This window comes from Stylophora pistillata, chromosome 10 (assembly GCF_964205215.1).
Source record: "Stylophora pistillata chromosome 10, jaStyPist1.2, whole genome shotgun sequence".
Taxonomy (NCBI): Eukaryota; Metazoa; Cnidaria; class Anthozoa; order Scleractinia; family Pocilloporidae; genus Stylophora; species Stylophora pistillata.
In genome coordinates, this window is record NC_142528.1 from 29,283,045 (window position 1) to 29,310,958 (window position 27,914).

Below are 27,914 nucleotides of genomic sequence, written 5' to 3' on the forward strand. Positions count from 1 at the left end.
TTTGTTTCTTTTTTGTTTGTTTTTGTTTTTGTTTTTTCTTTCCTTTGTTTAGTTTTTTTGTTTCTTTGTGGTGTTACGGTTTGGCTTCAGCAGGCCGACGTGCAATTGAAACGCAAACATTGCATATTATGTCAGTCGTTTTGTTATAAATGTCTTTACAATTGGGAACGCCTCCGCGCTTTTCCTCAGGTAATTCATCTCGCCTTTACAACGAGAGAGAAAGAGCAGGAGTAAATAAGGTAGGAAAAGATAGCAATCAACAAGTTATACCACGGATTATCGATGAGGTTGAGCGTTTAATGTACCGTGCGGTTGTAGGCTATCTGTTTCTTCTTGCGAAATTCCACTGAATTACTTTTACTCAAACAGTAGAAACTAGAAATGAGTCTACCACGCAGGCCCCAGCCCTCTGCTCGGACCTTATTGGCAGCGCGAGAACTGATTCCTTTCAACGAAAAAATTGCCAATATTTATTCAGCTAATTTACTTCAACCGGGAAATGTTTTTAATATCCAACGAGGGCAATCCACATCGACTTGTTAGCTTACTGACAGAATGTACCCAGGTGGATGACTCGTGATGTGAAACTAAATGACGTGAGCGTGATGTTTGTTTACACAAAGCCTGCTGCAGTTTTAGCAGTCGAGGTACAGACATTGTCATTTGATCATGCTTTGAATTGCATCGTTGTTCTGAGCTGGTTTTTTTTATCATGGGATATTTTATGACATCGGCAAATCGTGATTAGTTCTTCCATTTCCAGCTGTGTATGGTTGCCAGGTTTAACCATGGACAGACGATTGCAATATGTACAGCCAACTATTGTGTTATGGTGAGTAAAGATTCGAGCGGTTATTTATCAAAACTTTATAGATCTGATTTTAAACAAATCCAGAAAGGAAAGTTACACTGTAATGGATATAGCGAATAAAAGTTTTTACCTGTAATCAGATATGTATTAGAGCGTCATCGAAACAAAAGGCAGCATCGACCATGATACAATTTTCCGACAAGAAAAAGGCAAATGGCTACCAGTTTCAACAGTTTGAAGTAAACTGAGGACTGCAGCTCAGAGGTCGATTGATTGCTATTCCAAATTTAAAAATAAGACGAAAAGTCCAACCAAAATTGTGTAGTGTTCTTTTGAATATTATATGAAACTCGGCAGTAGAATACGTCTGTTAAAATCTTCCATTCGATGTTTACATTTGACACGTTTATTGCCGTAGCAACTTTCCCTTTGCTTATTCGCAGACATAAAGCTTCTTTTTATTTAATGAAGGCTGATAGTTTCTAAAGAAACTGTTTGGGGCTGCGTCGGTGGGGGTAACGAAATAATTTGAATATATCAACAAAGTTGAAATGGTAAATTGGCCACCGTTACGATTATAAAAGCTGACGTTTCGAGCGTTAGCCCTTCGTCGGAGGTGACCAATTTACCATTTCAACTTTGTTGATATATTCAAATTATCTTTTTAATTAAGCCCATTTGTGACACATCTCAGTAGGCCGGATGTACTCTAGCCATTCAAAGTCTGAAACTGAGACTGATTAAAAATAAAACTAGCATATGCCGAATAAATAATACTTCCAAAAAATTTCCCTATCCAAACTATGCTATTTCTCTCAAAAATACGAGCTTTCTGCGCAAAAAGTTGGTCTAAGCTCGAGAACTATTCCCAAACCTTGGGAATGTAGTTCAAGATCTATTTCTAGTTTCTTATAGCGATGATTTGTCGCGAATCTCATGGAAAATAATCATCTTTCTTAATAAAAAAAAAAAGATAGGATCGAGAGTCAGACTTTCTCTGAGTTTGATGAGCCCGCGATACAAAGGGGGGCGTTGCTTAGTAACAGGTGTGAAGTTCGCGCGTTGGTGCAAGGTTGGTAAGCGTTTCTTGAGGGTTCGTTTTACAATGGAAGAATTGACTGAACTGATCCTTTCTTTTTTACGCTTTTATTCCTGTATTTCTTTGGTATTGCTGATTCTGGGCTATTTGAACTTTTTCAGGTTATAAGTACAACTTTAAAAACAAAGTTTATTTAAGGACTGAGATCCCAATTTATAGACAGTGATCTGATATCACGCTTCTCTCTAATAATCCCCCACCCCCACCCCCATGATGAGTGCAGTTTTCTCTCTAATATTTCACGGTCATAAACTGAAACGTGGACCGAAACTTGATTGTTTGACTGAAACACGGACTCACCGTAGCCCACTGACTCACTGCCAGGTCTGACAGCCCGGCGTTCCATAACTCAAATCGGTACTTTTCACCATAGAGAAGTTTTCTTGTAGGGCACCATGGTCGTGTCACATTGTCAGAATGACCTGACTATCTGCCGACCTTTCAATAACTTGTCTATGTGTTTTTTCGTCAGGGTGATGTTTTCTTGAAGAGCTGTCGAGACCTATGGTATATTGCCAGCATATAGCATGTGTTTCGTCAACGAACTGATCTTTACCTTGTTTACGGTGGCAATAAATTTACACCAATGTGGTGAGTAAGATGAAATATAGTTGTTCGAAAAAACTGCTAAGAATGAAGTTTTTCAACCGCTGGAAAATAATATCTGTATATCTGATTCAGTTTCGTGTTTACAAATATGCTTTTTGGGAAACGAAATGATAAGGGGGGGGGATACATGTACTGCAATTTAACGCAAACTCACAAGCTATGTTTTTTAGACATTTTAGCAATAATGTTTTCATGCCCAGCTTGCCTTCAATCAAAATAAAAAACATTTCCAACTGTTTTAACGGATACATACAATAAAATATATCATTTAGTGACTGCTTTCCAGATACAAATGTCACGTTCCTTTCATAGGCGCTGAGATAAATCTTCCATTTCAAACCAGGACTGCTCAGCAATTGCGCACGATAAGGATCAAATGTAAAGTAGAGGGTGAGCATTTTATTGCCTGGGAGACACCCTCCAGCATTAACATTACGCAGGACTTACAGAAGTATGGTAGATTACGGTTGGAAAATGATACAGACTACTATTACACTCTAGTGATACAAGACGTCGTAGTTGAGGATGGTGGTAATTACACATGCAAGGGATCTGAGCAATCAAAGAGCTTCACCCTGGAGGTCGATTGTAAGTGTTAATAAAGATAAAGGGTTTCATATACTTTAAATAGGTGTAGATCAGCTACACATCGCTCCTGATTAAGAGACTGTGGGTAAAAGTACTTGGAACTTTTTTGAGATACATAGTAACTGGACCCCTAAGGGCGCAAAGCGCGTTTTTCCCAAGACGCAAAATGATGGTATAAATGGTGCTTTAAACCTGTCACTCTAGCACAAGTTACTGTTTACACAAGACGCACCTCTTGTAAGACAAGGGGTTTAGGTGTGTCTTGTAAGACAAGGGTGTGTCTTTAGGTGTGTCTTGTAAGACAAGGGTGTGTCTTTAGTCAGCTGTGGCTAATGTGAGACGCGAAATCAAACACACAATTGCATCGTGTCTTACTGCGGCTCACAAAATCACACTGCGCAAGCCCAAATATCACGTTGCATGCGCTTACTCGAATAGACCTGAAGGTAAATGGTTAACTGATATATATACCATATATAAACCATGGCAGTTAATGGAGGAAAACAAAAACCTTCTTAACGGTTTGCCGGAGAAAATAAATGAAAAGCAGTGAACATCAGTGAACAACTATATTCTGTTGCGGTGAGTCAATGAATCAATAATAGTGCGAACACTTTGCATCGTGTTTCAGAAAAGCGCTCTTATTGCTAATGACTAAGTCGAACCTTATTTCCCAAAAGTGACCAAACGAGAATTTCTCCTTACGATATCAGTTTAAAATCGAGCAGACAAGTGATGAGAATAATCAGGTGATTACTAGTTGATCTACTGGCACATTCTCCGAACTAAGCTCGTAATAATTGTATGCGGGTAGAAAAGAGTATTATTAATCAGATCACGGGAGTCAGAGGGTTAAAGGCTTGTAAACGTCACACCATATTTTCCTTCTGTAAACGTTGTTAATGTAACCGTTTACTAGTTGCAAGCCATGGCATCAAAACCCCTCAGCGACTGATCCACGGCCAAAATGGTACTATACAACTGGAGCTGTCCGCATACCCACCTCTGAAATATCATTGGACAAAAGATGGCAAGGATTTGATTCTTCCCACGGACGGGAAAGTCTTGGATCCATATAGTGGCTCAATAAATATCACCAGGGTGGGGAGGAACGACGCTGGAAATTACACATGTAGAGCGGTTTGGAAGGAGGGGAGACCCACAGAAACTGAAGACTCTGTTGAAATTGAAGTCCTTGTCGTGGGTGAGTTCTTTAAACAAAGAATCTTTTTTTCTGTCTTCTAATTTGCTAAAGAGAACAGTATGGAGAATGTGCATACTGATTTTGGGGTGTAAAGGTTCAAAACACTCCTTAGGACGTAACCAATTATGACATCATGACGGTGCCTTTCCAAGGACACGTCCTCACTAAATTTGAAAGACACCTTTTTTATTGCTAACATAAAACAGATGAAAAGTTTGCGTATTGATAACAGCCATTTCAATTTATTTTAAATGGAAACGCCGCCTTGGTCCTGGATAAAGAGAGACATGTGCAAAATTTTCTAACACCAGCTTTCTTTATTGGCACGTGGTACGTAATTGCAAAGTTGTTAGTCGGAAATTAAAAGTGATTGAATGGTAAGTTTCTTCTTTATTTAGCGACCTGTCTTCTAAATCAGCGAAAGTTTAGTAGGCCTTGTTGAAACCAAAACTTCTGCTTTGAAAATTGTAAATTGAGTTGCTAGCATGTAAATTCTTAAAAAAAAAAAACAGAGCTCTTTGTTAGCATGTAAATGTTTAAAATAGAACCTATCCTTAACCCATCAGCTTTTACAATCAGAAAGCGCAGATGTGTCCAGTTCATGACGACAAAAGCAGCCGGCAAGGAAATCTCCCTCTCGCTTCCTGGATGAATACTGTTTTAATTCTCTAAAGCTATTACTGGTCCTCTTTTGAGCGATTAAAATGCATTGACGTAGCGCACTTGCAGCTTTGAGCGTTTTGTTTCAGCAATCTGAGAGCGTCCTAGACTTATAAAAAGTCGGTGCAGGTTACAGCTTGAGTTCCTTAGAGCGTTGGCCAACATTTTCACACCGGTGTCTGTTATTGGATTGTTGGCTAGCGACAAAATTTTCAAGTTTATTTGATCAGTAGGTAATGCCTGCAGCAGGCTCTTGACTCCTTTGTCAGTGATGAGGTTGTGGCCAAGGTAGAGCTCTTGGAGCCTGCACGACTTGTGTGCCAGAGCTTTCTCGACGAACTCAATCCCATCGTCAGTGATTTCGTTGGAGCTAACGAACAGGACTGTTAGGTTGCATTCTCCTTTGCACAGAGATTCGCAGAGGTCTTGCATTCCGAAGTCAAGGATTCTGTTTTGCTGAAGGTACAGACGTTTCACGTTACAAATGGGACTACTAAGAGCTCTGCTTAAATGAAAAGCACCATTGTGGGTTATTCCATTGGAACTCAAATCTAAGGTGTGGATTTTGCTACTTCCACAGCAAAGGGCTTCACTGAAATACTCCACTCCCAGGTCACCGATTCTGTTGTTGCCAAGGTGAAGCTCTTCCAATGGGCACCAATCGTTGAAAAGCACGCAGGCAAGATATTTTGCTCCTTCACTGGATATGTCATTGCCTCTCAAGCCAAGAATCCTAATTCCAAGGAATGACTGGCTTGCTGTACTTTCCAGAAAGGACAACATAGCACCATCGGTAACACCAGAATTTGTCAAACTCACTTGGTCCATCTTGCAGGATTTCTGGCAGATGGATGCGGCCACTTGACGAAATCCGGCATCTTCCATGGAATTGCTCTCAAAAATTACTTTCTTGGCATTGCAACCATTGGCCTCTCTTAAGCAAAATAGAATAGCCTGTATCTCCAGCGGGTTTGTGCCCATCTCTGTGAAGACAATCGGCTTTGACGGTGATATGGAAGATGTCGCCTCTTTAGCAAAAGGATGGCCCAGTTTTGTCGGGTTCTCGTAGATGCATTTACAAAGGAAAGCAATGGCTTGGTTATCAACCACTGGTTCATCGACGAAATGATTGTTAAGTTTAATCGATTGGGTTAAATGTTGCATCAAGCACACAAAAGTACTCTTTCCTTTTTGTCCATCTTTGCACAACCCAGCAACAAACTGCAGTGTTGCACAATGGTTCTCGTTTGCCTTTTCCAGAAAATCACGGAAATCGCCCGTAGTGCTGGATTGAACAATTCTGCTGGCAGCAAAGTACTCTTGGAGGGACAGACAACTGAAACAGTACATGTTCGGCTTAACGCCTCGTAAGCGACATAACAAGCCGGCTTCCTCAAGAATTTCCACCTCAAAAGCACTCAGTTCAACCTGGGCGAAATCTTCCTTTCTGAAGACGTACCTTTCGTTGGTTATTCCTTCCAATGCAAGACATGATAGTTTTTCTAAGACTTCTTGAGAGTCCTTTGAAAAGTCATAATGACCCGATGGGAATATCTTGTGGTTACTTTCATCCGATTCCACCGTAGTTACGGTGTCAATCATTCTCTCGAACAATTCGGTTGTTGTGGTAGGTAGTTTGAGTGAGTCGATCTCCTTAATCGTTCTCTTTGAAGCCAAGAAGTCAACATACAGACAGAACAGGCGGCAGTTTTGAGGTAAACGACAAGCAACTTCCAGAGTGTTGTCACTGAAGATGCGCTTTTTGACAAAAGTGCAGAGTTCTTCGTTGTTCTGGAAAAACGCTTGGATGCAAGTGTTTAAATCTTCAGGCTTGAAACAGGCAAGCTCAGCACGTCTATCGAATGTCACCATCTCGCCAATCTCTGAAAGTGAGGACGTTGGCCGCGAAGTTACAATGATAGTTGATCCAGATAAAAGCTCACCAGAAATAAGTTTCAAGGCAAGAGAAGCTGAAGACATCACTAATCCGTTTTCGTCCGTGCCAGAGTACTCCACCTTAGACCTCAGAGACCACTCATTGAGGCCATCGAAGATAAAGAGGACTTCCTCCGGATTTCCTACAATTTGTCGATAAACAACGTCACTAATATCAGAATTAAAAAGGGAAAGATTTAGAAACGCTTGTAAAGTGATCCATTCATTAACTAGATTGAGCTCCTTGAAATTGAAAACGAAAACAAAATTAAGATTACACAGTCCGCTTTCGACAGCGTTGAATTCTTCGACAATCTGAGCAACAAGTTCAGTTTTGCCAATACCCGGTGGCCCTGTTAAGAGGATTCTTTTCGGATTTTGTGCGTCTCTACCAGGCTTTAATAAATCCAGTAGAGAAGTCACGGGAATTTTTTTGGTTCTGCTGAAGGTCCTAAACAATTCTTGCTTCTGTTTCTGCTTCTTGATTCCTTTGAATTTCAGTTTCTGCTGTGAAATGAAAATCTTGCGAGGAATACTGTGCACTAACGAACTCCAAGATTTGATAAGCGGATGTCGGTTTTCAGGTCTCTTCCCCCGGAGTATTTTATTCCTTTGTTCTTCTAAAAACAATTCTTTCTCTATCTGCATAGCAGTAGCCTCGGTCACGCTATTGTGTCGCAATAGGAACATGCAAAAATAATAGTCAGATGTTCGCTCGAAGGCTCGTGTCTCTCGCCAGGTATAGATAAGCTCTGTCAAATTCAGTATACCGCAAAACGTTACAAACGTCAACAAAGCGATATTAAAGATTGATGATAGGAAGGCTTGATCGGCGTAACAAATAATTGAAGTAGAAATCGAGCTACGCTTCAAGAGAGATGAGGGCGTCCATTGTATTTGGTACTCCTTTCGCAAAGGCAAAACAATAGAGTGCGTGAGACAGTTGTATACAATGAAGATCGCGGAAGACGCAAGCTTTGTGGCCAGTTGGAGGACATGAGCCCTAAAAACGGCTGTCGATATTTTCAATTCGGCGAGGATTTTTCCACGCTGTTTACGAGTCCTAAGCTTGAACCAAGTATTAAATCTCTCCGACACGTAGGACATGTATAGATGGATGACTGAAAGACTCAGTAGAATGAAGATTATAAACATACCCTGTGAAACACCGCCGAATTTATTACTGTAATCTTCGACATGGCGAGATGTAAGGTCTTTCTGTTCGTCCACGTCGAGATCTCCATCTCTTACATCACATCGAAATCCAGAAAATACACTTTTTCCGTTTCGATGCCATGCGACGCCCTGCAATACTGGCAATATACATAACACGGACGTTAGAAGGCCCCGTTGAAATTTCCCCGCTCGCGTTAGACTTGGCGATTCAAAACTTTCTGGAAGGGGAATCCTAATGTGGTTGAATATCTCCATTACATTGACACAGTACACCGGCTGTACAGTCGATTCGTACTCAAAGACTTTCCATCCAACCGAACCGAGGACATGTTGTATCAAATTGATATCGTGGTTGATTGAATGTTGTCGTGTCCATGCTGATCACAAAGCACTTGGGCCGTAAGAAATCTGTGTAAACATTTATGTTGGATGAAGCAGGTGTAAATCAGCTCATATATGAAGTCTAGTCACGCCACCTGTTCACTTTAACTCTTTCGCTGAAGAAAGATCGTGATGTGGTTCTGTGGAAATATTCCTAATACGTTGCGTGACCGACGCGTGAGATGATGTGAAACAAAAGTATTATTATTCAGCTCTGTGAAGGAGATTAACATTTTTGAAAGTGTAGTTATATTGTGCCTGTTATTGTGGAGTTAGTTCCGCGTGATCAGTTAAACGTAGAAGCCTCAAGAGCCTGTCTAGTGTTTCTGAGAACTCGTTCAGTAAATGGAACCTACTAGATAAGCATGAATTATGTCTGGCACGAAACAATTAAAGCTTTCTAATTTTTTTCAGTCTTATACGTTTTGTTATCAAGAAATGGATGCCTGGGGAAGACGATATTTCTTTCCGTAAATCAACTTGTTAAGTTTTGATTAGAATTATAAATTTGTTCAATAAATAGATATAGTAACAGGGAGAAAAAAATTGAATTTATCTGTTCGTTCCCAGACAGGCTTAGTGATTTATCGCTTTGTCACGCAATAATTTTCGCAAGCTGTGTTGCATGAGAATTCAGTTATTATTTATTTTGCAAATATTTTCTGAACATTTTCAGACACTTAGGCTAAACTCTAAGAGTCTTGAACCCTGTTTGGTAACTTCAGATAGCAGTTCTGACCATTTCATAAAAGAACTTTTTGAAGAAAGAGAAACCTCGGAATGATCACATGATTTTATAAGTGTGAGTTAATTTAAGCGACGCGTCGTCGAAGTCGATCGACAGCTTGTTGTCATGGTTTTATGGTAATGCAGTCTCACAACAGCTATGAGCAAACAACGTCTTTTTTAAGTGAACAAATGTAACACATGTTGTAAAACCAATCCAGATGAAGAGAATAAGAAGTCAGTCGTAATGTGGCCGTCTATGAATGATATCGGGATGCGAATGGGGTCGTTGTGGATGAGTTTTGTCTTGGTTCTAGTTTTCGCAACGTCGAAGTCGTACGCCGCTAGTTCGAACTCTGGCTTCGTTTCAAGCGTGTTGCCAAGCATGTCAACGAGTATTCTGTACCCAAGCATCCAAAATATTACATCGAGTAAAATTGCTGGATTTACTAGCACAAGTAAATCACCAAATTCGGGTAAGTCAGCGATTTATATTGTGTGTACGTGGTTTATTTATAACAAGGTATCTAAGCGTGCCTTCCTTCAGCTGTTAGACGTGTGAATATAACTTAAGGTTTGCATGTTCGTATGCCTAAATCGTTGATTTTTCCAGATCGTTTCTCTATGAAGTAATCCACATGATGACACCGGTGATTCCTCAGACTACGTGCACTCGTATCTTTAGTAGATTGGAGAAATTGTCAATTTCTGGCTTCAGAAAATCGTCACTGTTTCCTCTCTCTTGTCGAGCGAATATTTTTAATTGCGATGTGTGAGGCAAGGTTGCTTATATACAGACTGTAATCATGACTTGAAATATGCAGCTGAAAGAGACTTAAAGTTACATGTAGTGCTTCTTTATCAACTAATTATACCCTTAGAAATGAGCACTTTAAAGTGCCAAAGGCCTGTCAAATTTCGGTCTTGAAAATACAAAATTTCCGTCATAATTTTGTTACTTAAAATTTCTGTTTTATTTTATTCCCGTTATCATTGTTTAAGCTTTGTAGTCTCTGAACTTAAATCGGGCTGCAAGAAGTCTGCGATCAAAGCTACCTATGTTTTGATAAAGTTCTTCAATTTATAAACCATTTTAAAGATACTTGGGTCTATCGAGTCTGCCGATCGAGTGTTTGGCACTTCGTTCGAGATACTTCGAACCATATGACATCTAGGTTTTAAACGCACATTCATTATATGCCCAATGGAGATGAGGTAAACCTCGATCCTTGTGATTTTGGGTCAAGCAAGTCAAAGAAAAAATAAACTTGTAGTTTATATAGTGGGGTGCACAATGTTGTGAGTTATATAACTGAAACAATACAAATATTGAAATTTTCCTTTTTTTGAACCGTTATCGTCTTATTAAGGATTTTCTAGATGAATGAAGTTCCAAAGACAGCTTTTTTCCTCTCTTTATTTTCCACTCAAATTTTAATCTTTCTAATGAAATTCAAAACTGAGATGTGAAAAACTATTTACTTGTTCAAATTTTGTAAGAACTGATATCATATTCGTCAGCAAATAATTTTTTCGTGACTCTCTTGTCATGTACAGATACTCAAGATGTACATTTGAGATATATGATGCAAATCTATTGTAAATTACATGGTATCTCTAGTGTTATTAAAATTTTGGGTGTGTAAAATTTGTCTTAATTTCAAAAGCAGCTCAGATAAGTTTAAAGTAGTTGTGTATGCGTTTATTAATACGGTGTTTGCAAAATGAAACATATTTCTTCACATTGTTTAGTAAAAACACCTGTTTTTAGGATCAACCCAATTAAGCAGTTTTCAAATCAGTATCACAGTTAGTTACAACCCAGTCGGCTTCTAGCGATTTGATTTAAAGTTACAAACTGTTAGCAAAGGGATGAAAAATTTTACCACATCATTAGATTGAGCTTGAAAATTCTATCAAAATTCATTACTGAAATGTTGTAGATAAGGCTCCATCCTATTGTCTTTCACTGTTGATGTACAGGAAATTATATTTTCTAGAAAGTGGGGCTGGCTGTGTAATTGCAGGGTCTTGAATTGTTTCTTTGCATTTTAATAAAGGGCATTGTGGGAGAGTTTATGGAGAGCTTAATAGTTGATATGTTTATTTAACAATTAGGGTTATTTCATGCTGGAATTTATATATCATAATGACCCCTCTCCATTTTTTTTTTTTTTTTTACAGCATATAATGCAATAACACATGGTGAACTATGGTGGCCTACAACTGTCACATCAAATTAAAATCACTCACATCAAATTAAGATCACTCACATCAAAATAAAGTTACTCACATCAAATTCAAATTGCTCACATCAAATACAAATCACTCACATCAAATACAAATCACTCATCAAATACAAATAAAATTTGTCTTCATTTCTAAAGCACCTCAGATAAATTTAAAGTAGTTGTGTATGCGTTTATGAATACGGTGTTTGCAAAATGAAACATATTTCTTCACAATGTTTAGTAAAAACACCTGTTTTTAGGATCAACCCAATTAAGCAGTTTTCAAATCAGTATCACAGTTAGTTACAACCCAGTCGGCTTCTAGCGATTTGATTTAAAGTTACAAACTGTTAGCAAAGGGATGAAAAATTTTACCACATCATTAGATTGAGCTTGAAAATTCTATCAAAATTCATTACTGAAATGTTGTAGATAAGGCTCCATCCTATTGTCTTTCACTGTTGATGTACAAGAAATTATATTTTCTAGAAAGTGGGGCTGGCTGTGTAATTGCAGGGTCTTGAATTGTTTCTTTGCATTTTAATAAAGGGCATTGTGGGAGAGTTTACGGAGAGCTTAATAGTTGATATGTTTATTTAACAATTAGGGTTATTTCATGCTGGAATTTATACATCATAATGACCCCTCTCCATTTTTTTTTTTTTTTTACAGCATATAATGCAACAACACATGGTGAACTACAGTGGCCTACAATTGTCACATCAAATTAAAATCACTCACATCAAATTAAGATCACTCATATCAAAATAAAGTTACTCACATCAAATTCAAATTGCTCACATCAAATACAAATCACTCACATCAAATACAAATCACTCACATCAAATACAAATCGCTCACATCAAATACAAATTGCTCACATCAAATACAAATTGCTCACATCAAATACAAATCGTTGCATCTATTGGTCAGCGGCTAAGTCAGTGAATGCTATCCCCAATGTTTACTCGGTCTTCCACTTTACTGTCATTTTGTACGATTGTTCTTTTCCCGAAATCCCACTTTCACATGTGCAAGTCGATGTTGAGCCGAAATAAGCAACACTGGATCTCACCGATCGTCCATAATATACATGTAGAACATAAAATATGTGCAACATTTCTCTTACCTTTGCCACAGGTTCTGCAGAATTTGCAGTTTTCAACATCGCTCCCACAATTAGTGCAATACATATTTGCTAGAATTCTGATCAGTGAACTAGTGTCAAGTCAAAGAACGATTGTACAAAACGGATCGTACAAAATGATGGTAAAGTGGAAGACCGAATAAACATTGGGGATAGCATTCATTGACTTAGCCACTGACCAATTGATGTAACGATTTGTATCTGATGTGAGCGATTTGAATTTGGTGCGAGGGATTTGAATTTGATGTGAGGGATTTGAATTTGATGTGAGGGATTTGTATTTGATGTGAGCGATTTGTATTTGATGTGAGTGATTTCAATTTAATGTAACTTTATTTTGATGTGAGTGATCTTATTTTCGTGTGTGATTTTAATTTGATGCGAGTGATTTTAATTTGATGTGAGTGACTTTAATTTGATGTGACAGTTGTAGGCGACCATAGTTAACTGCCTTGCAGTGCAACATCAACTTCACTTGCCAGCAATATCTTAAGGACAGAAACTCTTACTTTACAGAGTTATAAAAGTATCAGTGTTAATTACACTGGTATTGGAGCTGTTAGGACTATAATTGGTCCAAATAATTCTTACAGGACTCCATCTGTAACTGGTTCAAGTGCAGTAATTTTTACTGATATAAGTGAAACAAAAGTGACACCTAGTTCCCCATCTCATCTGCTACAAACATCTAGATTGTCAAATATATCTTATGATACCATTGCTGTTTCTTCTGTAGCAAACCCATCGGATGATATTTCTTCAGCTGGGACATCATTATTGCCACAGATATCATCATCTATATCAAAAGTAATACCTAGTGAAAACCAGTTATCTCATACCGTCACTACAGATAATTCTTCAAGAGGACTGCCTAATCAGTCAATTAGAGAATCAACAACTCTTCATCTGGAGCCAAGCTCTCATATGGTTTTGTCTAGTCCACCTGCAATAGGACCAAACAGAACATTGTCAGTTGTAGCCTCTGTGGGATTAATGACTTCAAAGTCTGTTTTGAAAATTGATGTTGCTAGTACTAATGACACTGATGAAACAGTGACAGCTACCATATATGGAACTCCTTTCATGGAATCTGTGAAATCCAGTATCCATGTAGTAAATACTACATTAACATCTGTCTCAACTCTGACATCTCCAACCATCCAAAACAGAAGTATGGTGTTTAATGCCTCACAGCAATCTGCAACTGCTACAGAACATGGCACCTTTGTCAAGGAATCAGTGAAATCCAGTGTTCATGCAGTAAATGCTACACTTGCAACAACTTTTCCAACTTCACATGCAACAATAACTGCAACCATCCAAACCCAAAGTGTGGGTTTGAAGTCTACTCAGCAAACTGCAACTGTGTTAAGCTCAAAATTACCTGCTGTCAACCAGTCTGTTTCTAATACATTGGTTATGTCACCTTCAAGCGGTTTTAAGCCAACATTAATGCTTATGTCATCTAGAAGTAGTATGGTACAAATTGTACCTATGCTGCCAAGTTCTGTGGTCCTTGAAGGCAACCTATCATTGTCAAGAGTGCAAGATGAAAGATCAAGCCCTGTTTTGTCCAAAAATACCACAAGCCACTCATCATTAGGTTTACTGTCTAGTACAAGTGGATCTGCATCAAGTTTAGTAGCTTCAAAAGATACCACAGTCCAATCTTCAATGATTGTTCCGTATAACACTTCAACTTTTTCCACAACACCTGTATCTCCAAAGAAGTCATCTTCAAAGGATGAGTTTGTGGTCACCTCCTATGCCACCCCTTGTTACATATATTATGTGGTGGAAAAGACTGCCTTGCCTGTGGCAACAGCTAATCACACTGCGGCTTCATCAACGCCAACAACCCCAAAAATTACACTGGAGATAGGTAGTGCATCCAAGATGCAGTCAAGACTGCCAACAGTGACATTGACACATTTGTCTGCCATGACAACCCAGGCACAGAGCCAGGCATCTGTTTCTACTGATAAAGTAATAACCTCAACAAGGTTAGTGGGAATGACCACAAAAAGCACTGAGAGAACTTCAACAAAGTTGACAAGTGAAGCCTCTCCTTCAGACACGGGTGCTATACCCACTTCTACCCTTGGAAAAATTGCAAACACAGTCAGCTTGACATCACCATCTGTAGTGACTGTGGCTACGCCCAATAGTACCTTGAAGGATAAAAGCATTGCTATGTCCTCTGTGACTGTCATTGGAGCTTCATCAAACAAAACTCTTGGAACAAGTTCACGAACACCATCAGTCAGTTCCACCTTGCCGGTTGCCAGTGTGAGTATGACAAAGATGGTAGGAATCAATTTTACAAGTTCAGTAGAGTCACAGGCTGTTCTACCCACTGCAGCCTCGTCACTTCCTTCTGGAAACTCCACCTCCACTCGAACTGTCACTGCATTTTCTCAAAACATCTCTGTTGACTATTCATCATCAACTGCTCAGTCAATTGGTGTCTTTGTTTCTCCATCAAAATCCGGAGCAGAAGTGATGAGCATCTACACGAGTCAACATGCAACCCTATCTTTGTCAAAATCTGGATCGTCAAGTACATATATGGGAACATCAAGTCATAGAAAAGCTGTGTCAAGTCCATCTAGGCAAATGAATATTACTGGTTTTTCAGATGTTTTAGAGATAAGTGCGACTGGATTTACGCAATTTCCATCTTTAACGGCAAGTGGAAATCTTCTGTCTGTTGCTTCCAACAGAACGCTATTCAACAACATTACTTCAACACCCGTGTACATCGGATCTGCCATCTCAAGTAGTCAAACTGAGACTCTCTCGACGAAACACCGTGATCTGAATTCGAGTGTAACTATTAGCAACTCACGTTCCATGGGAAAAAGTTTTTCGTTGGTCGAAGACAACACAACTGCCTCCACGACCGTAGAAAAGATCCTATTCTCTTCAGAAATACACAGACCGTCTAATGCTAGTTCTAGTATTGGAGCTTCACAGCCTTTTGTTGGTATAGGCAGTATTATCGGAATAAAATCAGTATTGATAATATTTCCTACTATGACACCATCTCAGTTAGGTGGAGTGACTCTTGCGACTAGTAGCAGTTCTCAAGTTCTTGCTTCAACATCGGTTTTGCTGGTAGACAGCAAATCTTCAGCTGGACAACAAGTGTTGTCATCATCGTCAGCTATATTGGAGGCTTCGGCGCCAATACTCCCTGTTGACAAACGTAGAAAAAAACGAGCAGCTGATGATTTTGGTTTTTCAACCTCAGATGGTCAATCTTCGTCCTCCCTCACATTAAATAATTCTGTAACGGCGACTGTGGCTTCCACAAGTCAACTATCTGGTCAAGCAGCTTCAATTGTACTGTCCTCGCCTAAGACCAGTCAAACGCTTCTGAAAGCCAACAGTTCGTCACAGTCAGCTGAAGGTGGGAGTACGATCCCATCCTCGGACATGTATTTACCGTCCTATACCAGTACTAGTGTTAGAGCTCCACAGTCGTTTGTTGGGATTGGCAGTATTGTCGGAGTTAAATCAGTTTTGATAATATTTCCTACGACGACATCATCTCAGTTAGGTGGTGTGACTCTTGCATCTATTAGAAGCACTCAAGTTGTGCTGCCACGGTCAGTCTCACCGGGCGATAGCTCAACTCCAGTGGGTACGTCTAACGCATTACCCCCAGAAAACTCGACTTCTAATGTTTCCATCGTTGCGGCATCACCCAGCTCTAGTCATGCCTCATTGCAGCAATCCGCAAGTAATGGCAGTGTTCCGACCTCCGCGTTGGTCTCACCAAGTAGTGCAACGAACAGCTTTCATCTGTTACGGTCGGAGACTGGTAACAATACAGGCAGCCACACTGTTATGGCTCTACGAAGCCTTTCCTCAGTGTATAATGGAAATCTGCCTTCAACGTTATCCTTGGATTTGAACATGTCGTCCTCTGCTAAATTGGAGAACACTTCATACATGGAAGGTCACTCATTTACAGGTGTGCCGTCAATAATACGAAACTTGTCAGTAATAAGTATGGCTATCTCGTCAACGGTCGCTGATTTTGATAAGAATTCCCTCACTCTCTCCCTGGACTTGAAGCCATCTGCAACTGCAACGTCAATCAACAGTACTTCATCTCTCATCTCAACATTTGGTGTTGATAAAACTTTGTCTTCTAATTATATCTCGAACACAAGGACTTCATCTGCTGTGGCAGGTGTTAGTCATCCATCTTCAGTGCTTGGACATGCAACCGTAGCGGCATCAAGTTCAAAATCGCTTATGGTCGTCGTCCCTTCACCCTCACTTACCTCCTTGGAAAGAAGTTCGACGCAGCAGCCATTAAACGCTAGCCTAACATTTTCGTCGCCATCAACAGTCGGCAGTTTTTCAGTAACAATAGCTTCATCGCTGACAGATTTACCCAAGAATGCCACCGACTCATCTGTTTCGTCCAAGGTTCCATCTTCCATTCCATTGCCAAGTGAAACTGTGGGGGCATTTTCCAGTTCTCTCATGTCTCTAGTATCACCATCGGTAGCAAAAAGCAGTACTGTAATCAGCTCGTCTATGACAATGGCCACAAGTTCACGTATTTATAAACCACCTCTAGTGACTATTTCGAGTCTTGGGATGTGCTATATTGTGTATACCACAAGGATAGTGCAGCCAACTTTGGTAACAACACAATCTTTCAACGTGTCACCAACAGCTACTGTGAATGTGAGCTTTACATCTGGAGTTTTGGCAAATGCGACTACTCGTCGCATGTCAACAACTGTATCCCTTAATATCAGCACCTCTGTAGTTGTCCACCCAAGCCTCCAGGTTAATGTCACAAGCACCCAATCTTCCCAAATGGATCTTCCTACCTCAATGTTTTCAAATTTTACTGTTAAACCCAGCAGTACCTCTGCTGTTGTTTTTGGGAACTCCAGCGTGCCTTCCATAAACACAACCACGTCGCGTGCTGTCTCCACTGTTACCAAGTCAAGCTCTGTGTCTGAAACGCTCAACGTTACTCGGTCAGTATCGAAAGGAACCAGTCATGTCGTCAGCGTTGTGTCCACTACGCAGACCAGCGTTGAGAAAACAGCCATTTCCACTTCCTCATTTCACCCAAAGAGTCCGTCTGTGGTCGGTACAGAGATGCTATCCTCCTCCACCCCACCATCAACAAGTCAAGTCATTTCGCCTACATCAGCAGCTTCCAAAGTGGTGTCAAGTTCTGCGGCTGTACCCACACCTAAGCCTCCGAATCCATCTCTGTTGCTAGAAACGATCGTGAAAGTGCCTAACGACAGAGATATCCAGTCACCGGAATTCAAATCGGAGCTGGAAGAGAATCTCGCAGAGGCGTATTCCTTTAGTTTGGTGACGTCCAGAAGGAAAAGAAGGGCAACACCCGAAATCAATGTAACTGTAAGTACTGTAGTTCTCGTTACTTTTGTACTAAAGCTGGACTTATGCTTCACTCTGACGAAGAGCTGACGCTCGGAATGTCAGCTTGAGAAATTCTTTACGGTGGCCAATTTATATTTTTGCAATAGGGGTTAAAACCAAATTATAATGTTGATTTGTTTGGTTGGTTTTCTTTACAAGTATCTGGTCATCACTCCAACATTGCGGCAAAAGTAAAATCTCGTGAAATTTTTGTTTCATGCCAAAGCCTCCCGCCAGTGGATGTTCACTTGTAGCAGTTTGAAAGTGATTATCGAAATAGGGCTTTCCTGTGGGCTTGTGATATTTCAGCGCCTGGCTAAATATTTGCTATTTCATTGCGAACCAGCTACGTGTGTCGTAACAGCGTTCAAAAAGTTGGTTCCAAGAAAAATTGAGAAAGGCACTAAGGATGTCATCTGTAATTTTATTTGGCTCAGCGAGCAAGGGGAAACTTAACCTTATCAAGTGTACATGTGTGTATGGCAAGATGTACACGTAGACATTCCTGTTGAACTTAATAACAACTTTTAAGTTGTTAAAAATGATACTAACGCAACCAGATCTTGTGGAGACTCAGTATCAAACTCCCATTAGACTACACGATTGTTTAGTTTTATAATGACTACAGCTCTCTTTTTAGGACTCTTTTCGCAAAAATTACTTTATACATAGTAGCGTCTGGCCGCTACCTGGGAAACATCGGCTAGAGCCCTTTGGAAGACTGAATTCGTTTGTCAGGCTTTCCTGTCTACAATTGCGTTCATTATTGCACACCCTCGAGAATCATTTCACAATTCTATCTTCACTTTTTCCTACAGATCGACAACATAGAGCGCGTGAACAACGGAGAGGATGTTAATGTGACCTTTTTCGTCTCACAAGGCGATAGGCAGGTTCCTGCTTCCGAGGCTGCTCAAGCCTATCAGAAGTTAACAAAGGCTGAGCTAAGAAATTTTGTCAAGTTTGAAGTAAGTAAATAAACTCTCTTTTCGTCAAAGTATTTAAGTGAATTTCAGCTGAGTGTCTTGAGTGAGCTACAACGGCCAGTCAGAACAAAAGGAGAATATCGGGAACAGTTACTGAGCACTAAAAGTTAACACAAGGTAACTGCCTGGAGCACTGAAGTTGGCCAAGTCGCGATTAGCTAGGTTCGCATCTGATCTGTCACGTTGCATTTTTTGCCTAAGCGTTACACTGAAAAGTGCATGCTTTACTACATATAGAGGTATAACTGAGTCGTGGCAAATTGCGACGCGGCCGGAAGACTTCGACGTCTTGTTTGCAGGGAAAGAGGTGAACTTTATGACGCGGAAACAAATAGCTATTAGTATATATTTACCAGTCTTCGCCGACTTAAGGCGCAGATACAGAGCTTGCCTTAAAAGTTATGTGAATGCGCTCTTTAATTTGGGCTATGCTACTATTGAATTGGCAATGCCACTCGAATCTGTTGAGAGAAAGAGGGAGAAGAGTAGTAAGGAGAACTTTAGATTGAATTTTGTATTTGGAGTAACTAACAGAAGTTTTCCTTAGAAATCCTGCTAAATACTAATCTTCCTCCATTATGTTCTTATGTAGGTTGTTAACATGCCTGAAGTATTGGTAGTACCACCAACCACACCACCTCCATCGCATATCCTTGTGTCTTTAATCATTGCATCGTCTGCTAGTGAGAACATCTCCGCTCCGGCGAACAAAAAGAAGCTAGAAGACAACCTGGCTGCCTATTACAGAAAGCAGAAGCAGTTTACAACCCTTGTTACCGCTACAGTAAGTCAATTCAGTCTCTGGTATTTAAGAAGTAAGGATTTAAATAACCATCATTACGTGATTTTCGAGATGTATATTTGTGTTAAGTTAATGGTCATTTCTGTTTTCAGATCACGACTATCATCCACGAACCAAATAACATTGTGTACTTGGAATTTTACATCTCTGTTGATGGCACTCCTGTCAATGCAACTGACGTGGTCGAAACCTTTAAAGTTCCTCATGTAAACTTGCTCAACACAGATCTTGAAGTTGAGGTATCTAACTATCATGTACAAACTGTAGCCTTAGGGTCGAATTTTTTACTTCCTCTTTAATTAGATAGACTTCGGAAAATGAGAAGCATTTCTGCTTTTTATAGATTAAAATAAAAAATGTAGAATTTTGCACTTCTCTATTCTTCGTTTCGAGTCTACTTCTTGTAATCACGAGAATAGGGACAGCTTATAGTGTGTGACTAGATTTCAAATAAATCGTTGCTTTATTCACAGGTCTTGGTCCAGGTTTACATTCCTGACTCACTCACCGCTACTGAAGCGGATTACGTCATCATAGGGGTTAGTGTTGCAGAAAGTGTGGATTTAGCCAACGCCTCGTTCAGAAGTGACTTAGCGAGCAAACTTGCTACGGTGTATCAGAACGGCAAGGGCAAGATCAATTCACGCAGAAAGAGGCGCAGCGGAAGCACAAGTGCAACTGTAAGTTTTAAAAACTAACCATTGGAATCGATTGATTTAAGAGCTGCGCCGTGACCTGGACTTTAGCCTGATGTGCTAACCCGTTGTACTCCGTATCGAGAGGTCTGGGGTCAAGCCATGGCCCGCTCATAATGTTGTATCATGAAGCAGGACAATCTTCTCCCACAGAGTCTCTCTCTGAAGTGGACTGTAAAATGCTATCATTGAACTGTCAGGGAATCTGAAGAAATGTTAAGGTGGTGGTGGTGATGGTGGGGGGAGGGGAGGTGAGGGGAGGGGAGGGGAGGGGGTAGTAACTACCTAAGTTAGACCAGCTTCCCATTCGGGAATATAACAACACCCCTTGTCGCTTCAAGGTTGTGAATTGGAGATCGCTCAAGCCTTGTGAGTTATTTGCATCGCCTCTGAGACTTATTTGGGCCTTTTTCGTCTCGAACAGAAGAGGTATGACATAAGCTTTCGTGAACCTGTCCGGTAGATATGATAGGGTAGATATAAGATTGTGGTTTACTTCACGGCAAAAGTCTTCTTAAACTAGATTTGTTACAAGTTCGTCTCTTCTATAATAATTAATAATTAAATCATCCAGTTGTAGAGGGTGAGTGTGTGAGTGTTAAGTAGCAGGCTAACAAACTTTCTGAATTCTTCAAACAGATTAAAGACACTGTCAGAAAAACCGATTCTCAGGCCTCTGAGGTAGATGTTACATTTTTCGTGTTTGACTCTGGCAAAGTTGTTAGCTCCAGTTATGTGGTATCTGTCATGAATCGACTGAGCACCAGCCAGATGACTTCACTAACCAGACCATATGCGGTAAGTTTTAATTTCATAACAGAGACCTGCTGAATGTGCACTTATCTTCGCGGTTGTTTCCTGGTTTATATCGCTATGCAGAAGTGAAATATTTCCCGGCTGACAGCGTACGTCCCCTTTGTTAAACGCGTGTCCTAGCTTAGAAACAAACAAATAGGACCGTGAAAGAGCCTAATTTGAAAATGTGACAATTCGGCGCCTTATTTGGAAATTTTCCGTAAGCCTTTGTTGTCGTGTACTTGAATATGAACTTGTTTTTGGCGTCGAAAATTTGACCCTTTGCTGAATTATGACATGAAAATTCCATTCTTTTACCAATTTAGATTATAACTGCTCCCAGACAAGCAGTAGTGCTGACCACTGAAATACCGCCCACTGTGGCTTCAACACCAAAAAGATTGTGGATTATTGCAGCGGTCTTATGTCCAATTGCATTGATTATTATCATCGTGTTAATCGTGTGGCGATGGAAGAAAGGTGCTCCGACATCTAAGGTCGATCCACATAGGATTGAAATGTTGGACAGAGACAAGAGAATGGTGAGAGTTTTTCAAGTGACAGTTTGTAGTCTAATGTACCTCCCGGTTAGCTCAATGGATAGAACGCTGGACTGATGTGCAGGAGGTCGAGGGTTCGAACCCCGGCCGGACCAACACTCAAGGTCTTAAAATAATTGGGAAGAATATGCTGCCTTTCTACAACATCAAGAAATGGTTTAGATATTCTAGTCTTCTCGGATAGGGACGAATAAATGGAGGTCCCGTCTCCTGCAGGGTTAAGGGTAGGAGACGTTAATTTCCCACGCACGAGATTACTGTGTGATGGATGTCCTCCCTGGGGTGGGATGGGTGGATTGTTGTCTTGCGTTTCATACATGAGCGTCTGGCTCGGGCAATATGGGTAACCATGCCCCACGTAAAGACATTAAACTTTCATTACTATTGATTACCTGTAGAGGAGGTCGTCTAGTCTTCGTTTCAAGACCCCTTTGGCTTGAGTAATTTCTTTTCTGGAAGGACTCCTTGTACTTAAATTCTGTTTTCAGAGATGGTAAATACGAGACGGTTAAGCAAAAAGAACATATGCACACTTGTTCAGTTTATGCTCAATCCCTCTTTCAATATTTCTACACCCTAAAATATAATGTCCTTCGGTAAGATAGAAAAATATGAAAAGCTAGGATGGACCGAGAAGGATACAATTGTAAGGTTGGAAGTTATTCAAACGGGTTGAGAATGACGAATTCGAAGACTTAACAAGACGCAAAAAATCAGCCATAGCTCCTTGAAGTCTTTAGAGGCTCCGAAACCACAGAATTGTAGCGCACAAAAAATTTCTTACAAAATGATTCTTGGAATGCTGTACCAATTCTCATTCGGTTATTTCTGTCCTCAACCCTAAGCCTGTGCATGGTTTTGACGTGGTTCGTCACAACGAGCCAGGAGTATCAGCAGGTATGAAGACAACGCCCTTTACGACGCGCTCCCCATCCTCTGCTGCTGATGACGAGGAAGCTGAGGCAAAACCTAGAAGACGAGAGACTTCTTTACGGAGAAAGGTTCCCAAGCGACCAATACAGAAACTACCGGTCTGGAGAGAAAGGCAGTAAGTGGCGACTGAGAGATTCTGTGTTCATGTTCTTGTTCTTTGGACCAGTCCCATATATACTCAGTCACTCAGTAAGACTCAATCGCGGTACACAAGTATCTTGTTGTCTCTTCTGTTGTTCTACCCTTCATGAAAGGTGTAGAACTTCTCTAGCGGGGTTGGGTAATTTTTCCCTGCTCTGTTGACAGTTGTTGATACTGACGAGCCACAAAGATAGCATTCTTAACTCCCATCAGTAAGAGTTATTATTATAAGTTTTTGGCATAACGGAAGCGACAGCTGTTTGTGAAGCATGCATTATGAGTATAATCTTATATCAACAGCTATGGTTTCTTTCCTCTCACACTAGGACAAACCCCACCTTTGAGGAAGAGGAAGAAGAAGAAGAAGAAGAAAGTGAAGATAGCCCAGTATCCGTCGCTGGAAGTACTGAGGCGTTAACAAAAGGTAGAACCTCAGCAAAACCACCACCGGTCTCCAGACAGTACCCTCCGGCCCAACCTCAGAGGCCTATTGAACGATCTGAACTGGACAGTGAAGAAGATAGTCAACTCTCGGAAGAAGAGTCCGAGTCTGAACCCGAAAGTGTAGCACCGCCCGAGAAGGTAATGATGATCAATCGATTTTTGATGAAACCAGCCTTCAGAAAGACCTCTTTCGAAGTTTGATAATGAATTTTTCAAGGAAATTCTGTAAAAACATTTTTCTCAATTGATTAATTTTTTGGTCTCTATTTTCAGCCAAGCCATTCACCGGGCCAAATACCAACTGTTGCCGTGATGAGTGAAGCCAGCGGTCCCCCGCGTTACCCCCCTGTGCGGTTCCGTTCCTCGGTACATCCCGCCCCAAACCTGCCCCCGTTAGATCCGAAGCGAACATCTTTGGTTGGAGTTAAAGTAGAGGTAAATTGAATTTCTCTAGCATGTGAGCGAAGAAGTGAATTTTTTTCCCTCGATAACTTATTAAAACCGAGGGGGTTTTGTGGCTGACGTTATTTCCCATTTCAATGAGCCGGCTTACATATTTTTTGTATCTTGAAAATTTAGCCCAAGATGTTTAAGTTTTTTATGTGCAATTTTAGTCTATCTCTATCCTAAGGCATAATCCTTCCCTATGGCTCCCCTTAAGTGATCGTCAGTGTGGAGAATAATAAAAATGTCGTAGTTTATTTAATCTCTCCGCTGACTAGCTGCTATAGTAAGTTAGGCTGTGCTGCTCAAGCCAATGTGTAATTTTGTATCTTAGCCGCCATCCGAAGATGACTCTACAAGAGGCCGCAGAAAAGGGAAAGCGAAGAGACGAGAGTTAGAACAGAGGGCGGCCTTGGAACGGCAAAAGAACAAGCAAAGACTGCGAGAAAGGAAGCGTAATGATTCTCGAAGCTCAAGTGCAGTTGTTAGTGAGAGGAGAGCGTGGGACAGAGCTCAGCATGACATCGACGATGCTCTCGGAGATGATGATGCGGAGAGAGTTATCACGTGAGTATTTGTGTACTGAATATCGGTTTACTGTAGACCATATGTGTGTGGATTTTCGTCGCTATATATCTCTTTTGAATATTGTTACCTGCAGCAACGTTCAACTATGAATGACGTTTTGAGGAGACCATCGGAGAAATGACGACTTCATTTTTTGAAATTGTTTATCAAGGCTCGTTTGTCTGACTAAGAATTTTGCCTTTTTTTCCCACGCTACACGATCGGATTCTAGAACGTTTTCTGTTGTGGGAAGCCATCACTAGTATTCTGTTCTATTCTCGGTGTTGTAGATACCGTTGTGTTGGTTATTTGATTCTTTAAACAAAGGTTTTTCCATTTGCAGTGGAAAGAAGCGAAGACCTCGGAGGAAACGTCCCCCAAGCAGTTCAGTAGCTACGGATGAAGAAGGAGTGCCGCATCTGAAGAGCTACCGCAAACTTAAAAGTCCGAAAACAGTATCCTCCACGAGCACACAGGTATAAGTTTTAGTTCTCGTCTTGAGAACTAAATTCATAGCCGGCGCCCTACAGAATCCAGATATTTCTATGTCAGAATTAAGATTGATTCACTCTGTGAAAGCCAACGGCATGTCAAATAGCCAGTGACCTCGTTGTCATCATTATTATTATTATTTGTAGCTTTCCCCGGCTGCCCCAAAGGTGTCACATTATTGCATCTTTCAAAGGTCAGTGATTTCTCGAAGCAGCTGTTTTGCCAACTATTCGCTCAACCATCAACTAGAGCGACAAAGATTTCTCCGGAAAGTCGTGAAGGATTTCGAACGAAGTTAACAAACTTGAATTTGAAACCTGTTTTGAATCATATTCAGTGGAGTATATCTGTCCCTGTTATTCGCCAGATTAACCAAATGATACTTCACTGCTAGAACTGAATGGCAAGATATAAGCCTTTACAGCTCTTACGAATTTCATTGTATTTAATCATTCTAGGACCGAGACAAGAAACGTGGGAAACCGGCGGACTCGGCCTCGAATCCATCAAGCGAAGAGGAATCCGAAATTGACATGAATGAAACACGTCGACGCATGCACGCCATGCTTGATGACGCGTTCTCCTTATTTGGACCACAGCTTGCAAAGAAACCTGATAAAGTACCCGAGGGACATCCATCACATCCTGCCCCCCAGCCCCCACAGGTATATACCTCGACCCCAGCTCGTCCAGCTGTTATTCCAAGGTGAGTGGTTTGAATGTAAAGTCAGCTGTCTCGTTTTATTAATTTTTTACTTATTCTCATTTTGTCCGAGACCTTTTCTGGCTTCTGCCGTTGCACAAACACTGTAGAGTGTTATTTCTTAATGGAGCAGCCACACGGTCTGCTCAATGTGAAAAAGCGAGTGCAGACTTTTAAAGTTTGGCATTCCATGTCCAATCCGTTCTTGTCTTTCCGACTCTTATTACATCTGGCATTTTGGAACCTTGTTAGGATAGAGGAGAGTTTTTGTACACATCTCAGAACAGGAATCCAAATGAGTTAACATAGCTCCCTCAAAATCGGCCAAAGATCGTGGATTACTTGTCAGATTTAGCTTGTTAACGATATTGCATACATTAACCCTTCGTGTATAGATATATCGGAGGGCAGCCTGCTTTGCCAGAACCACCCCCAGCTCACGGCCGAGCCACTGAACCGACACCTGGACAGCGAAAGCGCGTTCAGCCGACAATGCCTGGTTACCCAGTTGGTATGCCCCAGACCCCTCTTGGTATGCCCCAGACCCCTCTTGGTATGCCTCAGACCCCTCTTGGTATGCCAGGCTACCCAGGCCGCCCTCCTGTACGACCGGTTGTGACACGTGATCCGATAGTAGTCTGGGATCCTGCAGACAGACAACGGTAAAGTCTTTTCATTATATGAATTATCGTGCTTTCTTGATTTTTTTTGTTTAAAGTGGTTGTGATGACAATAAAGTCATAGTAATTCTGAGTGCATGGTGATCTGTCTACTCTGCAGAATTTTGAACCAGAGGGCGCCGCCTCCGACTTATGCGTACAGAGATCCTAGTGGACAAAACGTCTATATAACACCGGTGCAACAACAACGCAGTGATTTGGTAAGGAACAAACTAGACAATAAATTTGCTTCACTTGGGACTGTTTAAACATAGACAAGAAAAGAATAGATTCTATAGACATTAAAATAGGGGTAACCTGCGTGAACAGTCTTGAGAATATGTTTTGGTTAATGTTTGAAAAGTAGCTTGGCCTGTCCTCTCTGCTTTGACTCAAAAACCTCTGCAGTAAAGGTAAATCCTCTCAATGTGAAAGTTTCGGGACAGATACTATATTAAGATGTTGTGTATAACAAGACAGGTTCGGGGAATCCTTTCGAAGACCATTGTTATCTTTGGCTGAGACATCTAAAGTATTAAAGTTTCCCTTGAGTCTGGTGTTAGTTGACAAGTTGACAAGAAAATTAGAAACTGAGGACTAACTCTGAAAAATAGGATGACCACAGGGCTTGTAACTGAACTAATACTGTGCAGCAATGCAATTTATATTATCCTGCCGCAGCACTCTTTGTGTTCAATTTGTGAATGACGTTTTCTACTTTTCCATCAGGGTGGTCTTGTATGGAGTCCTTATGCCGCTGAGGACTCAATGGATGCACTTTATCCTGATTTGGCTCAAGTAAGTTACTGTTTAAGAGAATTACTGCCAGAATATAAGCAACCACGAAACTACTTGTTATCAGTTGATTGTTGCTGCGTTAGGGGAGGGGTAGGGGCGCAGTTGCTCAGGTACTAGCATCGATAGGTTGATCAGTAGAATTTTTAATTGAAAGATTTAGTGTGATCATTTCGTGACCTTTTTTTAATCAGTTATTCTTCTCTTTTCCTTTAATGCTTTAGGCAAGTTATCCAGGTGCGCTAGGTTCTAGTCCTCCTAAAGACACAAGTTTCCTATCTCATCTTCAGGCCATGCCACCTCACGACACAGTACTGAATATGTCAGCCCACGGTACTTTTGACAAGCAGGGATCTACACTTGGACAATCTCCACAACCCTTGATTAAATCAATAAAAGACGAACTTTTTAGATTGTCCCAAGGAGCCTCTAGGAAAACACCCATTACAGAGCTATAGCATTGATAAACAAATTTTTATATCTGGTATTTTAATGATCACTGAATATTTTACATTTGAGGAATAGCAGCGAGGATATTTGTCAAGCGGTTTTTAAAAAAGAAGGTACATTTTTGGCAGTTTGTGTCAATTACGTGATAAATCCGTAATACGAGTTTACTCACTCATACTCATTTACGTTTTCTTAATTACTTTTACAAAGGTAAACATTTGTAGATATATTTAATGTTGAAATGTCATTTAAAATTGTTACTTTTAAAGAAAATGGTGTAAATAGCTTCTTTGTATGGGATTTGCTTCCCTTTTTAGTCAATAGCCAATTCTTGACTAGAATTAAACTATAATTGTGCCGTGAGGCTACAATGGGAAGTAAATTTTCTTTGTTACGACCAAACTATGAAAGGGTTGAAAGGATTTACTTGTGAGAGCTATTTTCAGTTGAGTGT

At 40.6% G+C, this 27,914-nt stretch overlaps 2 protein-coding genes and 1 long non-coding RNA gene across 5 annotated transcripts; 2 read left to right on the forward strand and 1 right to left on the reverse strand.

Moving 5' to 3' along the window:
- The first annotated feature begins 3 nt into the window (after nt 1-3).
- Nucleotides 4-2,436, forward strand: LOC148722602 (uncharacterized). Its single transcript, XR_015992814.1, has 3 exons — nt 4-647; nt 764-832; nt 2,383-2,436. It is a non-coding gene; the product is annotated as an uncharacterized LOC148722602 (long non-coding RNA).
- LOC111332634 (uncharacterized) lies at nt 2,383-27,831 on the forward strand. Of its 3 annotated transcripts, none has more exons than XM_022938012.2 (20): nt 2,383-2,501; nt 2,832-3,107; nt 4,027-4,311; nt 13,304-17,973; nt 18,813-18,962; nt 19,573-19,764; nt 19,875-20,021; nt 20,256-20,462; nt 21,117-21,275; nt 21,599-21,814; nt 22,678-22,880; nt 23,233-23,488; nt 23,624-23,785; nt 24,129-24,361; nt 24,705-24,837; nt 25,312-25,559; nt 25,952-26,218; nt 26,337-26,436; nt 26,945-27,013; nt 27,235-27,831. In XM_022938012.2, the coding sequence occupies exons 1-20, from the start codon at nt 2,438-2,440 to the stop codon at nt 27,466-27,468; spliced, it is 8,271 nt and encodes a 2,756-aa protein (XP_022793747.2). In that variant the 5' UTR covers nt 2,383-2,437; the 3' UTR covers nt 27,469-27,831. The 3 variants fall into 3 exon arrangements, with proteins under 3 accessions (XP_022793747.2, XP_088591126.1, XP_088591127.1); XM_088735000.1 differs by having other exon boundaries at nt 27,301-27,831; XM_088735001.1 differs by lacking the exons at nt 2,383-2,501; nt 2,832-3,107; nt 4,027-4,311 and adding an exon at nt 9,183-9,665.
- On the reverse strand, nt 4,611-8,704 carry LOC111332635 (uncharacterized). The gene has a single exon (XM_022938013.2). It carries the CDS (start codon nt 8,335-8,337, stop codon nt 5,011-5,013), a length of 3,327 nt encoding a protein of 1,108 aa, XP_022793748.2. The 5' UTR covers nt 8,338-8,704; the 3' UTR covers nt 4,611-5,010.
- Nucleotides 27,832-27,914: the final 83 nt, after the last annotated feature.